This window comes from Ambystoma mexicanum, chromosome 6p (assembly GCF_040938575.1).
Source record: "Ambystoma mexicanum isolate Mex_15411 chromosome 6p, UKY_AmexF1_1, whole genome shotgun sequence".
Taxonomy (NCBI): domain Eukaryota; kingdom Metazoa; phylum Chordata; class Amphibia; order Caudata; family Ambystomatidae; genus Ambystoma; species Ambystoma mexicanum.
Genome location: NC_090935.1, coordinates 802,870,058 through 802,888,043, shown reverse-complemented (window position 1 = coordinate 802,888,043; position 17,986 = coordinate 802,870,058). Strand labels below are relative to the sequence as shown.

General features: G+C 44.8%; 1 protein-coding gene across 1 annotated transcript in view; it reads left to right on the top strand.

Annotated features, from left to right (window-relative positions):
• Window positions 1–17,986, top strand: part of CHD1 (chromodomain helicase DNA binding protein 1) — a 2,212,767-nt gene that overhangs the window by 931,700 nt on the left and 1,263,081 nt on the right. The window contains exon 17 of the mRNA XM_069625454.1: window positions 3,168–3,320. Coding sequence (XP_069481555.1) covers window positions 3,168–3,320 — 153 coding nt within the window. The remainder of the gene's footprint in view (window positions 1–3,167; window positions 3,321–17,986) is intronic.

Sequence of the window (17,986 nt, the reverse complement as noted above, 5' to 3'; positions counted from 1 at the left end):
GAAGTGAAATTGACTTCACTTACATGTATAACTTTCTAGAAAAAGCACATACTATCTTGCAATAGGGTGCTGGAGGGGTTACTTAGTATCCCCTTTGTCTATCTTCTCATGTAACATTTTTGTTACCCTTTCCTCGATGAATGGTTGGTGGCAGTGGTGTGCATTTACCCCGGGCTGCTTTTGCAGCTGCAGTAAAGCACCCAAAGGTGCCATTTTTGTCAAAATGGCCTGGTCTTCTTTTTTCACCATTTCTTTGTGGAAAGGTCCTTCTTGAGATTTACTCTGCGCACCAAACCAGGTTTGGTCCCTTTGTTCGCGTTGCCTTTGGCGAGATTCACAAGTGAAGCCTGTCTCTGGCTCTATGGTGTCAGGCGGGGGCAGGAAGCGACAGAGGTGCCCGAAACTCCCTGTGCTTAGTCTCCTAGGAGGCAGGAATGCACTCTTGGGGAATTGGCCGGCTGGCTGTCCGGCATGGACAACCACCCTTCTGGGTGACTGACAGCTTGATTGGAATGAATGGGAGAAACCTGCATTAAAGGCGAGGCTTTTTGGCTTGGAAGGTAGACTCAACCACTGGACGAAGGAATCCGAAAGAAAGAACTTGAAGACGACGCCTGCTGCAGCTACTGGTCCGTTGGGTTGCCCGGTGAAGCCCTGCTGCTGTACTGAAACTCCAAATTCGTTTTGACCTAGAGAAGCCCTGTAAGAACGACTTCTTCCCTTGAGTTGATGGGACCAATTAACTCCAAAGTAAGCAACCTGGACATCCTCTCAGAGCTGGCTGAAATTCCACTGCAGTTGCTGCTGGAAGCGAATAGCCAGGGAGAGGATCACCAGATCGTGTGCGTTGCTTTTAAGTTGAGCAAGAGCTCCAGGAAGATCCTCTGTACTCCCAGGAAGCAGGACTGACTGAGCCTGAGCGACCTCTACAAAGTGCTGGACCCCAGATGCAAGAAAAGCCCATCTCAACAGCCAAGAGTCCGCAGTGGTGCTTCTTGCTTAGACGTGAGGAGCTGAAACCTCAAAGTGCCACTGAATATAAGTTGGTCCTTTTTCTATCGCCGACTGTCCCTTTGCAGTGCAGTAGTCCTCCAGACGTCCTCCCTCTTGTCCCCATGACTGAGGCCCAGGAACAAGGGATATGTAGAGCTGCACAGGAACAGAAGCCAGCTCAAGCACTTTTCTTCTAACCAACGGTACTGTACAGTCTAAGAACTTACCTCTTGTCGTGTAACCTTGCTTGTTCTCTGCGGGGACCTGTCTTGATTGCTCTGTAGAGTTGCTAACAGCTTCTTTACTTCACAAGCCTAAACAGCTAGTGGCACTACTTTGATATCTTTTCTACAAAGATTTCTAAAAGATTGTGCAAGACTTTTACCTACCTCTGAGAAGTGCTTCAGCTTACCTAGACTTTTGTCCATTGACTTTGACCTAGCCTGGCTCAGTGAATGACTCTTCTTACCTCTGACATTGTGGTTGGTGGTCCTTCCATGAAGGGGTTAACTAACTTTGCATTGGGAGGTTTTCAAATGTACTTACCTACTTTCAGAAATATTTGTGAGATCTCTTGTTTTATTCTATTAACCTTTCTCTTTGACACACTCTTAAGTCTGATTCTAAATGCTAACAGTGATACGTTAATGTCCACAGTGTCCTAGTTACTAAAGTCACCGCAGGGTGTAGGAAGTGTCTGTGTGCCATCCCATAAGGGTACTTATTGATTTAGAAAAATTTAGTGTGTGTATTTTGGAGTGTGTATGTGTATTACTATTATATTGCCCCTTCTGAAAGAGGCTTAATCAAACTGACTGTTAAATAAATCAATAATTGTTTAATCGAAAAACCTTGTGTAAGAGTTTATTTGAATACTTGTCACTGTGAATCTGTGTAAAAACCTTACTGCTCACATTGAGCCCTCTGGAGATAAGCCTGGCTGCTCAATCACACAACCAACCTGTGTAGAATAGACTTATACCAAAGGTTGGGTTCTAATTGCAGAGGTCAGGCTTGTTGTAGTGCATACAATCTTGCCTAACAAGTAGTCTTTCGTCTTATTGGGTCTACTGGAAGCTGACTGGAGCAGTTTTCTGTGCTACGTGACAGACTTCCCACACAGAAAGTGACTTCTGCACCTGTGAATTCTGGGCCGTCTTTGCCCAAACCAACTCCTGCCCCTAACCGATTCTGGAAGTCCTGCAGTGGTATCTGGAAGAATCAGTCATGGTGGTAAATTAACATGCATGTGTCTATCTCCCCCTGTGCTCCAGAGGCTAAGATTGAGCTTAAAGTCCTGACACTAACTCACTCTGACCTGTGGTGGTGGTAGGACCCAGGTTAAGGATCCTTTCCTAGGCCTAGCGTACTGATTAGGGTTGAGTTGAGTCCTTACCTGAACTTTACTAAATACGCATCTAACTGAAATCCTTCTAAAAGCACCACCACAGCCCGCTGTATCATTTTGAAATACTAACCTGAAGAAGCTATACTCTGGAGTTTGTGACTTTTGGGCACAATGGCCCATAACATCTTAAGGCTGGACATTTAAGGATGAGCGGTGTGTTCTCTTGTTAGTTCTGCCTAGTTTCCCTTGTGTCCAACTACTCACCTGTATTACACTGGTAATTGAATCATATCCAATTCACCTAATGGTGAATTTGCATATATTTGTTTACGATTTTGTGACGATACTCACTTGTTTTTATATGCTAAGTTTGAAACTAAATACCAAATAAATAACTATTTTTATATACTATTTCTTAACTGGATTATTGATGTTGCTCTATGTGGATTTATTGCATACCTAGACCACGTACAATGTTCTCGAGACTAAGCCTTGCCTGCTCAGCTACCTTCCGTTGATTGGGTTTTGACTAAACTCTGCTTATTCCCTGTTTACCATAAAGAGTGTGGCTTCCCAAAACCTTCCCATCAAGGGCTGATTTTGGAAATCCCATTTTAACACCGTTCCACTTTAGGAAGGGTTTATTTAACATATTTATGAATGTAGTAAGATGGTTTAAGACAATTAAGGTACATCTTATGTTAGTTTTATCAGGGATGGTAACACGTGTTGTAACCTACTGTGCATTAGAAACAAGACATATGTTTATTTATAAAAGTTAGATCATCTCAAAATACTATATATATATTTTTTTTCTATTCTAAAGCTTTTAATCCGTAGTAGCGGGAAACTCATTCTTCTTGATAAGCTGCTTGTTCGTCTACGAGAAAGAGGCAACAGAGTCCTTATCTTCTCTCAGATGGTGCGAATGCTTGACATTCTTGCAGAATATTTGAAGTACCGCCAGTTCTCTTTTCAGGTAATTGTTTTATTTTCTATTGGCATGAAAGTGAAGTTTCAGAAAACAAAGACACATGATTCTTCTAACATCACAAAATCTGATCGCAAGTGCTTCAAAATTGATATGAAGTTGTTTGGTAAACATTAGTGCATTTTGTGTAGTTCAAAACTGTTAGTCTGTCATAACCCCAATAGTAGTGTTTTATGAAGTAGGGGAACCACAAGGTTGGAAAAATAACAGGTTAATGAATCATGGGGCTTTGCACTGCATATTATTTGAATGAATATCTGATTGTTGTTGAAAGGCATAGTGCTGTCATTTGATTGAAAAGGTTAGTTTGACAACACTGTCATTACTCCCACCGTCCAGCTCCCATCCATTTTGGATCCTCTGCCCTGCATCTTATAATGTGAACTTGCGACGGTACATAGGACTGTACAGAGCCTGTATTGTAACCTGTTGCTGTTATCACTATCTGATTGTACATACTGTAAGTACTGTATTCTGACTTACTGCATAGCTGTAACATTTGTAATTTTTGCCAATGCGCCCAGATACTTGCAGGTTAAGGTGCGCTATAGAAATAAATAAAACACACATTTGTGAAGTTCTTTACCCGACATTGTACAGGACTCCCCATAAGACTTGGAAATGGGATTGTGTCACTCTATTTTTCTTTCCATGCAGGGAGTCCTGTCCTCATATGTATGTCAGCACCCTCTCTTTTGTATGTACCAACGGCAAGGCTATTTTGCTTTATGTGATGATCTGCACTATTTATATCCTGCAGTTGTGGAAAACCTTTCTCCCAGTCAAATCAGTTATTAGGGCTGGTCTTTGCATCAGGCAGTGCAGGCGGCTGCCTGAGGTGCCAGGCTCTAGAGGGCGCCAGTCTGACCCCAACAACACCATCGTCATCATTTTAAGTACACTTTAACGCAGACATGAACAGCCCTTTCTTTGCTATGCTGTGGGTGTAGCACAAGCGCAGCAATTTATAAACATCAAGTGTTTTATTTCCAAAATTATGAGTGTAAAATAACCTAAAATAGCTTATTTTTTATATTAATATTGTGCAACCACTGTAAACCCTATAGAGGAATTGGCGTTCGGAATGTAGTGTTACACTGAAATACAACATTGTAAGGTTGGGATGCGACCGCAGAAACAACAATCTGTTTTAGAAGTCTATTATTTACACGTTTCAGCCTCACCATCCATGTTGTCACTGAAATAATGCAATCAACTTGAATATCAGTGAATGTCTGCAGGCTAAAAGGGCCCTGCAGAGAAGTGATACAGCGCCCACATACGCTTATATATTGTGTGACTCGCTTCCTAAGCACTCTGCAAGCTGTCACAAAGGTGCCGCAGACCAGGCTTCCTCATGTTGCTGCTGTTTGCTAAGAGACTGCACAGGGCACACATAGACACAAAGCTGCACCCATCATTGTGTTGCACCTGGTCACACACCGAAGCGCATGCAGGCACTGGAGAAGCGCCAGGTCAGACACTTATGAGAGGGTGGGGATAATGGAGGCATGGGGAGGGGACAGGTACCAGTTAGACTGCCCACCTCAAGTGAATCAAGCAAAGCCCAGGCAAATACCCCGGATCAGCTTCAGTGATACAGATCTGACACCTGGAACCCTAAGCAAAACACACAAAACCCAATGACCGCCTCTCCTTATCTTACTAAGACATTTCAGACTCCAGCAATCACCCCTCTTCCGTTCATCATGTTTAGTAAGAACCGAGCTGTAGTAGGACACAACAGGACACAGACAATAAACAGTGCTGGTGGCTGCACAGTTAACAAATGCCCGGCAATAACTAATGTAAACATGTTTGTTTTGCGCACGCATTTGTATGCATACATGTTTAGGCAATTGAAATCGGATGGGTGTTTGTACTTGCATGTCAGGTGAGTGATTGGAAGAGTAGGGGCAGGAGACCGTTCATTCTCACAGCAGTGCTTAAGTGTGTGGTTTCAGACATGAAGGGGAGAGTTAACTGATTGTAACATTGACGCTGCACTAGAATATTTGCATTAGAATTTGTAAAGAAGTTAGATTCCCCCACTCAAGTAAGTTCCCCCCCCCCCCCCCCCCCATATCGTCTCTGAAGTTAGCACCTCTCCCAACATTTTGGGCGGGGCACCAACAATGCTTCCCGCCTGGGGTGCAAACTGGTCTAAGACCGGCCCTGTCAGTTATTATTTAATCCTATAGGCTGAGGGATACAAATGTTAAAAAGCAGTCCCGAGCTGAGGAGTCTGTCTAGAAATTGCTGCTCGCGCCTGTTGTGATAAGTGTCAGAATTAGCAGAATTATTGTAAAAGTGAAGGTTTGTATTTACTGGTTTGTAATTAAGAGGAAGTAGACACAGCGGGGGGGGGGCTTTAAATGGGCGGAGTTTGAGACCTGGTAGTCTTTAAAAACTGCTCCTTAGATGGGGTGTGCTGCTAGGGCGCTTTGTGTCTCGCTAATAGACACTCAACAAAATGTACCCTGTGTATTTGTTGGGCAACTCTTGCTAGTCGATAATTGCAGACACCATGACCAATTTGCAACCTATGAGAGAGGAATGCAAGTACATTGCATATTCTTGCATAACCAAATACAGGTATGTTGGGGCATCTTTCTCAAGTCTGTGTACGCTTAGGGACAAGCACTGGCATTTTGTGGCAAAGCCATCACAGGTGTGCATTACAGTGGTAAATGATGGAAATATTTGTAGAAGTGTGTTCATATTAGGTCAAATACTGGAAATATTTCGGCAAAACGCCATCATGATTGGTGTCCTTACAGTGGCAATACTGGCATCGCTTTCTTTTTTTTTTGTCTTTCATGTAGAACTACAAACAGCCAATCTTCCATTATTTGCATACTTATTTCTGTGTGGAATTACTGCTTTTCTGTTTGCTCTAATGCATTTGCACTGATATGAGCTCTGATCGAATAAATTGCACTCAATTATTGGTGAGTAATAAATAGGAATTAAATAAGAGAAATGTTTATCAATTAAATAATTTGGCGCTTGCTAGTGGCATTATTGCTTTGATTTATAAGCTAGAATACTGCCCTGAATCATGATCCATAGATGTTTTTTAAATCTACGAGGCCCTACTGTGGGGCTCCACCAAGGACGACCTCAAATGCAGGAACAAATGGGACACGGAATTAAGCCTTGTTTTTGAAGACAAAGATTGGGGTGATATAACTTGCTACCATAAAAAAAAATCTCCCGAAATTCCCGCTTACAGCTCATCCAACTGTATATCATTAACAGAGCGCACCTCACCCCGGAAGTTATATCAAGATTCACCGGCGCTGGCACCCAATTATGCCCCAAATGCAGGGAGCCCAGGGTTGGTATGACCCACATGTTCTGGGGATGCCCAGTGATTAGGGAGTTTTGGTCACAAGTGAAGGGAAGAGTGGCCGGTGCAGACATTGAAATTGAAGTGGACAAACCCTCGGCATGCATCCTGGGCAGGTATAGGCAAAGCAGGAAGAATAAACCCCTAAACAAGCTCAGAGACCTTATATATATAACGGCTAAAAGACGCATAGCCAGTGGGTGGAAAAGCCCCAGAGGGCCGCTTATGCCCCTGTGGTGGGGAGATCTCTCGAAGTGGATTACAGCTGAAACCGCGGCATTGGAGACGGCGATCCAAGTGCAGAGACTAGACTCTAGCGAGGAGCTACATCGTTGGGTGGCCTTGACAGTACCTCTGCTCCATCCTGAGTTGCAGGATAGTGAGCCGGATGGAGAAGGCGACCCAGACTTGGGCACGGACTCGAGAGAAACAATGAACTAACCATGGTCTTGGAGGAGGGGGCAGGGGGATTTGGGGCTTTATTTTTGATATGCTTGATCTATAACCATTGATACCAGTTCTATTATCTCATGTTATGAAAACAATAAAATATATTTTTAAAAATAAATTGTTATACATACCTAACACATCTACCTCCACCAGCAGGGGAAATATATGTAATTCTATAAAGGAGATGGGTCCAAACTATGCACCAATTATCTCAACCACACATCCAAGGTCCCTGATTACCCGGCATACTACGTCTGTAAAAAATACACTGCTTTGATGTATCAAAAAAACATAATGTAAATGTATTCAAAAAAATATATATTCAATGTAAATTGACCCAAAACACAGAACACAGTGATGTGTGAAATTACCCCCTTTACACAGTGTTGAAGCAGTCTACATTTTTTACAGAAGTTTCCCCTAAAGAATGTTCACCCTTTGAGGAATTGGAAGAACAGAAACATGTCGGGAATCATTTTTACGACACATTTAGAATGTTGAATATATTAGTGTATTGTCATTTGTGTCTGTCTAATCGTGTTAGGATCTTTTAGACTATTTTTTTTAGGTATTCGTTTTTGGATTCTGTGTTTTGGGTCAATTTATGTTTTTACATTGAATATATATTGTTTTGAATACATTTACATTGTCTTTTTGATACATCAAAGCATACAGTCTATTTTTTACGGACATGGTATGCCGGGTAATCAGGGACCTTGTATGTGCGGTTGAGATAATAATTGGTGCATAGTTTGTACCTATCATGCTCCATAGATGCCATTCCTCAAATTTCAAGCAAAGGGACTGCGACGTGGGCATAAAGAGTACAAAAAACTCCCAACAGAAAATAGGAAACTATAAACACATAGGCACATGCCCCCTGCTTCCACCAACACATTTCCACACACATGCTTGCCTTAGTATTACCAGCAGAACTGGGCCACAGTAAGGAGTTTTGTTGGGAAGGAACCAGGGTCCTCCCGAACCCCCAAGTGCTTTAGAGTTGGGCAAGACCTCTTTTAGGCACTTTAATGGACTAGGGGGGAGGAGGGGCACTGGGAAGGCTCTCATGCAAATATAATCACATACACAGACATGGGCAGGCACTGAAGAAGGCAGTTATTGTTTAAATATAAGGCACAATTCATTATTAGCTGAATAGATTTGTAATGTCAGATCCTAGACATTGTAAAATTTAGTATGTGGCCTGTGGGATTCTAAAAATTGACTGAAGGTGCTCATGCAGTGTTCGTCACTGTGGCCAAGCACTGGCATCACACAAACTGACTCTCCAGCTGTCTCCTGCCCGTCAAGGGTCCATGCAGGTTAAAAATAGGAATTACATGTTCTGTGTGACAAAATGCAGAATAATATGATATATGATGTGTATAGGCGCGTTATAAATGCCATATAAGTGTTTCAAGGCTCGTCGAAGCAAGGGAGGGGGAACGAAGGGAGGACAAAGACACGATCCTACTAGGCCAGGTGTCATTCAGATCGCACAAGTGCATGGGAAGGGGGGGGGGAGGGGAACAGTGCAGTACATGGGATACTAAAATAACAATAGGTAAAGATACCGCCAGCTGGTGGCAAGTGCATGGGTAAGTGTAAACACCGGGTGTCGAGTGCTGGAAGTGGGACTGCAGGGATACAGAAGGCTGTCACCAAGTACGGGGTGGGAGGGGACCTGGGCCCGAGATCAGAGGGTGGCCAGGTAGCCAGTGCAGTTTCAGTATAGCCAGGAATTCAGGAGGGGAGAGGAAAAACCGGAAGCAAAGAGAGAGGTTTTGAGGTGATTCCGGAACCGGAGAGGATTCTCCTCGTTTCAGGGAGGCTGTTCAGAGGGAATCCCCAGCCGAAGAAAGATCTACCATCAACTCGTTGATTGGAAAAGCGCCAGACCCTGAGGGAGTTGGAGGCGGGTGAGCGAAGAGCTCGACAAGGAAGATATTTAGGAAGAGAGAGGGAAGGTATTGAGGCCCCAGAAGGCCTTGTGAGCAATGTAGAGGGTTTTGAACTTAATCCACGCAGCCACTAGGAGCCAGTGCAGGGATTTCAGTCCTGGAGAGATACGATCCCTGGGCTTGAGGCCAAGGACAAGTCTCACAGTCCTGTTCTGGATGAGTTGCAGGGAGTAGAAGCAGGCAGATTTAGAAAGAGGCTGTTACAGTAGTCCAGCCTAGAGAGAACCAGAGCTCTGGAGACTGTGAGCTTCTGGGGGAAGGAGATGAAAGGAAGAATACCTCTGAGGAGGTGCAGCTGGTAGTGTGACTTCTTGGAGACGTCGGAGATGTGAGGGGAGAAGGAGGGTGTGGCATGGAAGATGACCCCAAGGTTTTTAGCCTCACAGGTGGGAGCAGGAGGCGGGCCAAGAGAGGCCGGCCAGAGAGTGATAGGAAAGGAGGGACAGATTATAACAATAAAATGTGAATGAGACTACAGGGCCCAGATAACGTTAGCAGGAGGAGTGAAATGGGGATAAAATGAATGAATATTGTTTATAAAAATGTTTTCGTTTTTCCCTTGAGTTAGGCCTCAAGGTTTGTAAAAGTCTTCAGAGCTGCACTGTTTTGCACAGGACGAAAGCATAAGCCAGTGTGTTCGTGCAGAGCTATCCAAATGTAGAACAGCATGCTCTGACAAAACCGCTGACAACGAAGAAAGTAGGCTTTGGAGCATCCCTATTATGATAAAAGGCCGGATTGTGGTGAAGCCATGGTCCATGTCCGGTGATGCCACTACAGCAAGCCAGGCCTATATAAACCCCTGCCTGGCACCACTTTGGCAGGAAGGAACGAAAGAGGGACAGGAGAAGACCGTTCAGGCAGCAGAGTCCTTTGCTACCATCCTCATTTTGTAAGATTAAACTTGTTATACTTACAAGATCAGCTTTTTGCCTGTATTCTGGTATGAGCGTAAATTAGGGACAGCCTTACAAGTGGTGACTATCCCAACGTGATCCCAGTTCCTCTCCCTGTACTTTGCGAAAAGGTCCCAGGCCACTTTCGCCAGTAAAGAGTCACGCCCACCTACAGCAACCAGTCCCCCAATTCAAAAAACACCTGTTTCCTGAGTGGTTTTAGAAGGAGCCTTTTTTAAAAGAAATCCTCTGCTCACTGAACCGGGGCGTGGCTCCAGAGAGGACAGGCCTGTATTGGGACCCCGTAACAGAGGGAAACTCGAGGGAACACGCACATGTAAGTAGACTCTTGTAGGAGATGACAAAGTGACATGTATGTATGACAATGTGAGGTGAATGGATGAAGTACGAGGTCACTGACCTAGATTGAGTAGGACCGTTGGTGATGTGTTACAGTATAGATTGGATAGGAGGTGGATTATGTATTGAAATGTTCACGTATTTCTGTTTTTCAACTTTTTATAATGGAGGAAGGGAGCCTCAGCGTATAAAGACTGAGATGAAAGGGAGCCTCAGCGTATAAAGAGAGGCACAGGAGCATCAGCCATAATAGGTTGAGAAGGTAGTGACATGCAGAATTCTTTTATGATAAAAGCAGTGGGATCCTCTGCAAGTAAGGAAAATTGCAGAAAAGGTGGTACTATGAGGATGTAATTAAAAAATGAGTGGCTCGATAGAAGACATGGGGCTGGATTTAAGTCAATTATATTTGTATATTTTCTCTTGCTGTCTTTTGGGGTAAAAAAGGAAGGAAGGTGGATGAATCGCTGTGTGTATGTGTGAAAAAGTTGGGGGAAAAGCAGTATGGGAAAAAAGTGGGTGATCTGTATTTTTGTGTAACAAGCAGCAGTGTGCGCACCATAGCAGTAAGGTCCAAGTAAAACATAAGGGACGTGCAATATAAGTATGGGGGAAGAAACCCCAATTAGACACATGCATAGGGCTCTGCCACTGTATTGTGACTGGATAGAAAAATATCATAAACGATAGGTGTTGGAAACAAAGGAAGGGGGATTGCCCTGCTCCTGGCCAGAGAAGGGCTCCCATAACAGAAACACGCTAGAAACAATGTCCATCTTTTTAGCAGCAAAACATAAGGGAAGGAAGTTTCAATAAAGAAAATAGATTTTAGATCTCTTGCGATTATTCGAGGATATGGAAGATCAGGAAAATAAAAAAGAAATCCAATGTAAGGTGATATACCCCTTAACGCCTAAACCTGCAGTAGTGTATACAAATCCAGTCTATAAGCCTCCAGTGATAGAGAAATTGTCGACAACAGTATTATCGGGATCCGCAGCTGCGGGAGGGGGGGGGGAGATTCAAGAGCTTTTGCACCTCCACCTCCATATAAACCATCCACAATCGCTGACATGCCCATAGAATCCGTGTACCCAGGAGGTTCACAAGCAGATATAAACAACGAGTTAAGAGCATTGTGGGAAAGGTTGGTCAGGTTATAAGAACCTGAAGAAGTACCACCAGAAATAAGGGAACCAGTGCCGAAAATAGGGGATTGGAAGTCAGGAGATTTTTTGGTTAGATTCAACCCTGGGGCAATAAGAAATGTTTGTGTCTAAAATGATGATGGGGAGAGGGTATGGAAGGTCCTGGGACAAGAAGTCGAACCAGCAAGGGAAAATGAATGGGAAGATCAAGGTGGCAGAAATAATTAAGAGGACGGGCAAGAAAGGGATCAAGGAGAGGAAGCGGCAAGAAACCCTTCCCCACTACAAGATCAATGAGAAGGGATAGACCAAGGAGTAGACCAGATTTAACGGTGGTAGTACAAGATCAGAATAATACTAGAAAATGGGTTGAAAACAAAATACACGCAGATGCCTCTTATACATAAAGGAGTAGGGATAACACAGTCTGTGCCATGGCCTCAAATGACAAAAATAATTTTCTTAAATCTCTCCCCCAGCTTACAGCCGGAGTCTGTAAATGGATCTATGAATTTCAGAAACAAACAGCAGGGGTGGCTTTAGCACTGGGAGACCTTAAGAGTTTACTAGTCGCCATTGTTGAAGACTAGGCTGGGGACATATGGGTAAGGGCTGGGTACCCTGGGCTAATTCTTGCAAATAAAGTAACATGATGGAGCAGCCTTTAATGAAGTAAGGGCAAGGTTATGGGGTGCCCTATGGAAGATGTACCCAGGTATACCTGACGATACCCCTGACTTACATTCTTTAATGCAGTGCACAATGGGTGATGATGAAGACCCAGTGAGGTTTATTCTTAAGTTACAGGAAATGTGGAGAGTAGAGAAAGGAGGGCAATGGGACCATTCGGTACAATTTTTCTACTTTACCAAAAGAGGTCCAGAAGGCACTAGATACAATTGTGGGAGTTGATGCCAGAGGGGTGGGCTGAGATAAAAATGTAATAGTCCACCATTGTAAGAGAATCAAGGAGTGGGACAGAGAGACCGCCCAGAAGCGGCAAACTGACGAGGCAAAACCAGTAGAAAAGAAACTAGATAAGGTTGTCATCCAAGCACTGTTGACGGCACCGGCTCAGTTGGAAAAGACAGAAGTTACTCAACAGATTTTAAATGCCACAATTGCAGCACTATTGGCCGAAGGACATGGACATGAACATTGGGGTGGGGGAGACGGTGCCCCAACCCACAGTGGCAGCATGAAGAAGCACCAAGGGGAAGAGGAGGGTTTTGAGGAGCAAGAGCAGGAGGCTTTAGGGGGATGGGGCCGGACAGGGCCCCAAGGAGGAGGATTGGGAACATCACAGTGCTGGTATTGCTGGAGGTGGATGCAGTTCACAAAGGGAAAGCAGGAACTGCCTGGAATGGGATTTAATTATGGGCCATCACCTCCAGGGCAGGGATTCCAAGGGCCTCAAGGAATGGGACACCTGCAATTTGGGCGAGGGGGTCAAAATCATTTCCCAGTGTTTGGACTATTGGGCTTGGCGTTCTGTTTGGCATGCATTTTACTCGTGTCTGGAGTCTCTTTACAGTGGTACCGGCTGATCTTGTGACTCCTCCTACTAAAGCCCCACACACCGCGGAGTGCAGTGGTGTGTTGCAGTGTTTCGTGCTTGTGGGTGTGGCACTTGTGTTTAGGCCGTTTTGCCAGAGCCTGCAGCACATAGTTTGAAGGGTTCTCTGGAAGAAGTGACATCGACGCCAGTTGAAAGGTAAAGCCTCATGGATCTTCAATTAGACGCAGTGCTCATTTTTAACAAACTCCCATCCTGTCTATTTGGTGTCCCCTTTTCCCCCATAAGCCTGCCGCCAGCAACCGTGATAAAACGCAGCCTTAAAGGCATGGTCTAGTAAAAACTTTTATTTAAAAAAATAGGCAACATAAAAAAAAATACTAGCATTCTCTTTTTTAAAACTTCCTATGTAAAATTTTTAGCTATTCAAGCTCAAAATTTGCAAAAGCAAGCACATGGGCGCATCCATTTTGTGAAATGGATGGCCTCCTGTGCTGGCTTTTGCTTTTGCGGCACTAATGAAGGAAAAGCCAGCCAGCTGTAGTAAACAAAAGCTACCGCTGGGTGGCTTTCCCTTCATTAGTGCTGTACGCGGAGGACGGGGACCAGAGACCAGAGCAGGAAAGCTGCAGCTGAATCTCGGTAAGTGCTATTTATTTTTTAAAAAAATAAGCACTAGCTGTGGTTTTTTTTTTTAAGTTTTCCGGGCTGGAGGAGCCCGGAAAACTTAGAAATAAAACCGCAGCTTTAAAAACGTGTATTTATGTTTGCGGTCGCTTTTGAAGCGACCAAAAACATAAATACAACGTTATTGTGTTGGAAAATACTGTGGTTTTTCTTTCCAAGTTTCTCAGGCTCCTCCGGCTCGGAGGAGCCTGAGAAACTCGGAAAGAAAAACTGCAGCGTTTTCCAACACAACCGCATTGTGTTTGGCCTGCTGCGGCTATCACTTTGGGTCTCCGGTGCTCCCAGCTTGAATACCTCAAAATTTTACATAGGAAGTTTTAAAAAAGAGAATGCTAGTATTTTTTTATTTATGTTGCCTATCTATTTTTTAAATAAAATGTTTTACTAGACCATACCTTTAAAGCGGAGGTGGTTATAAGGGGGGCGGAGGTGGCAAGTGACAATGTTTTCCTTGGCTCCCTTGTCAGTTGAATTGATCCGCCGGGGAAGGAGGGGGAGGGCAGCTGCAGGACGCAGCGCGGATTGGGGCAGTCATGCCAGCAAAAGCCCCGTATAAACGGCGCGTGTACAATCTGTACAAATCCAAAAACAGTCAAACCCTACTGGAACAAAAGAGTGGGTTTGACGGGTTCCCCGACAAATGCTGATAGTCAGCAAGGAAATGCTGATGATGCGAGAAGGGGGGGGATCCTGTGAAGAGTGGGTTAACCACCCAACTGCTTGTAAAGGACCAATTACAAAGTATTTCCCCCTCAAAGTGCAAAAACCACCAGAATTCCAACAGACCCCTACATCGAAGCACTCCGATTGAACAGATATACAGGAGCCGGTCCCATAGGAGCCTCGATAGATTCTTCATTTGGGGAGATGGATAATAACTCCCTGTTACGGCTATGTGTTCTGGTGGGGTGATTGGTGGCTTGGGTGAAATAGTATCAGGGAATGCATTAAACCTTATTGGTGACAGCGATCAAGTGGACATTTTACCTCCCCTCCCACGGCTTTGACACCAAGGGTCCTGTTGAAAGCACCTAGATCTCACTCTAGGATTGTCAGCTCTCCTTCAATAGTGAAGGTGGAAGAAGCAGGGCAAATCCAGGGAGACATGCTGTAAACTACCCCAACATTGTTCACTTCTCCTACTCCGTACATTTTGGAAAATGTGGAGAATGGTGAGGATCCAGGCCAAGGCCACTTGGGTGAAACGGATGTTGGAACCATGTGCATGGATTCAAAGGCGCAGATAACCGAGCTAAAAGCGGGAGTGTCATGGCCGTTTTAAACTTTGCAGTTAAAATACTACTTAAATTCTGTGGTTGTACCCACAATGAAGTTCTTAAACAGGCAGAGCAAATGTTACTATTACAGGAAGGGGTGGCTGACTGCATGGAGGTGATCCAGAAGATGGGTGATGCCGATTAGGCTGGTCCACAAAAGGGGACGGAAGTGGTTTCGATTAATGAGCTTATATACATACCCCCTCACTAGGCTTGGACCAGGATAAGGTATCCTTGGAGACCTCGGTTCAATCCCCTGAGAAATATCCCACGCACAAGCAGCGCTGCTGTTGGAACAACTACAAAAAAGGACCTGAAAATGAGCAAGGAACAGTCCCGATACCAAGTGAGCAGTCCATGGCACATTCCCAATTGAACTCTACGCTAACGTCCGGGAATGCTTTGCGTAATTTGCCCAAGCGTCGACGCAAATGTGCAGCCATTCGTCTGAAGCGTGCTTCCTTGGGCGATGGCACACTGTCTAGTTGGCTCATTAAAGAAGAGGCGGAAGTGGAACTGCTCTAGCACTCAGTGATCTCCAGAGTACAAAATGACAGTGTGCTTGTTAACAAACTACTTCAAACTCCAAGTTCCCTCTGGGATAGGCGGGAAATTGTTGCACCAGGGATGGGGATGTTCTTGTTATGTTAATGTTAAAGGATATTTGTACCGCACACTATCACCACCGGAGTGGTCCCCTAGCTCTCTGGTGGCTCTGAAAGAAAGGGGAAGAGAGGAGGGAGTTAGTGGGAATAAGCTGGAAATACGCAAGAGAGCAGTGATGTGCTGTTGGTGGCTTCAGCCTGGTGGGTCCGTTGGCTGCGCTTGGGATGTTTTATGATCGGTAGTCCTCGTGTGCTGTTGTACGAGTCTGTGTGGTTTGTTGTGTAGTGAAGTTTGTGTGGATTGTTGTGTTGTAGGTTTGTGGTTGTTTGGTTAAAGTTTAAGGGGGGTGTGCAGAGGGGTGAAATTGTTAGTGGATTGGTTAATTGGCGTTGCTGTCTGCAACTGCAGTGCTACATTTCTGTATTGTCCCCACGAGGGGTGCAGGAGCGTCTCTGCCTCTCTGTCCTGATCTGGGCCGTCCGATACTTAGTCCATGATTTCTGTCTTTCCTGGGTTGATTTTCAAGCTGTTGACTTTCACCCAGTTAAAGACTTGTTTTAGACACTCGATTAGGGTTGAGTGATCGGCTTGAGTGTCTTCGATTTTGTAGATGATTTGAGTGTCATCTGCGTAGTTGTAGCATGTAATGTTGTATTTTTTGAAGATTCTGATTACTGGAGTCTGGTAGATGTTGACGTACAGTGGTGATAGTGAGGACCCTTGTGGTACTCCAGTCGTTAACTCTTGGGGTGGATTTTAAGGGTTTTAGCCATACGATTTCTGTTCTGTCTGCTAGGTATGTTTTAATCCAGAGGAGTGCCATGTCCGTTATGCCTATGTCTTCTGGTCTTGTGGTTAGGGTGTCATGGCTAACTGTGTCGGAGGCTGTGGAGAGGTCGAGCAGAATCAGGGCTGAGGTTGTGTCGGAGTCCGCATTTGTTTTTAGGTGGTCCAGATGGATAGTAGTGCGGTTTCTCTTCCTCTTGCTGGTCTGAAACAGACTTGTGCTTGGTCTAGTAGGTGGTGCTTTTCTATGTGTTCTTGGGTTAATTTGTATACGTATGTTTCAAGGAGTTTAGCTGGGTAGGGAATGTTTGAGATCGGCCTGTAGTTTGAGAGGTCTTCTATGTCGCCACTTGTGTTTTTTAAAAGCGGTTTGAAAAGCGGTTTGATATATGCTGATTTGAAGGCTCTTGGTACAGTTACTGTTAGTGAGAGATTTTGGAGGTTTCTGTAATATTCTGAAGGCGCTCCTTGTGTGAGAATTGATTTGTAGATATCAGGGGTCCATGGGTGATCCTGCTTTTCTTGCTGTTTTTTACCAACAAGACAACTTCCTCTGCTGATATTTCAGGGAAGTTTTGGAGTTTGTGCTGTGACTCTGTTAGGTCCTGTTGGTTGCATGTTATGGTTGGTTGGTCTGTTTTGTATGATTTGTCGGATGTTTATTTTGTTCTTGAAGTTGTCTGCCAGGTCGTTGCAAAGTTTCTCTGAGAGGTTTGGGGTGTTGTCGCGGCCTGGTGGGTTTCTAATTTCTTTAATGTTGTTGAACATTTCTTTTTGTGTGTTGGTGGCATTGGTGATTCTGTCATCATAATGCCTTCTCTTTGCCTTTTGCATTTCCTTTTTGTATGCACTGATTTTTTTCTGGAGCAGTATTTTTTTTTTCGAGGGGATTCAACATCTGACAGTAATCACCACAGCTGTACTGCCTCTGAAAAATTTTCGGCGTCCTGCGTCAATGACTTTGATACGCTGTCCTCGAGGGCCTCCGTCGAGGGTCGATGTCACCGGATGTTATATCTAGGACGCACAGTGCCCGTAGCATCAGTTGCGTTTTTTTCACTAACGTGTTTGCCTTGGAATCTCGGCGTGCTCGGTTCTACTACTTCGGTTGAGAAAGTTTGTGAATGTCTTCTTATTCTACTCCGAATTCGGGTTTCAAAAAGTGTTGGGACTGCAGTGCCAAAATGTCCATTACGGACCCGCACAACGTCTGCCTCTGGTGCCTTGGCGAGAGCCACGCCAACGATGACTGCCAGTCTTGCGGGAGCAGAAGAAGAAATTGTCGGTAGGTAGGGTTTCTAAACCCCGTAAGTCGAAATCCGCTGGGCTTTCGACCGATGATTCAGAGTAGGTCCCGCCATTCCTCTGCCTCTTCTAAGCATTCTCGCAATCGCTGTCATCAGTCGCCTTCCTCGTCCTCGTCGGAGGACTCCGCCTGACGGCGGGTTGCTTGTCCCACCAAGTGTTCATCGCCGGCGGAATGGGACGCTTTTTGCCAGCAGATGATGGCGATTTTCGAATCGCGGGGCACCGTTCCGTCCGCGCCTTCGAGAGAAGCCGGCACGGAATGCGCTAGAGCCACCGCACGTACGCCTTTGGCCTCGGGCGGTCG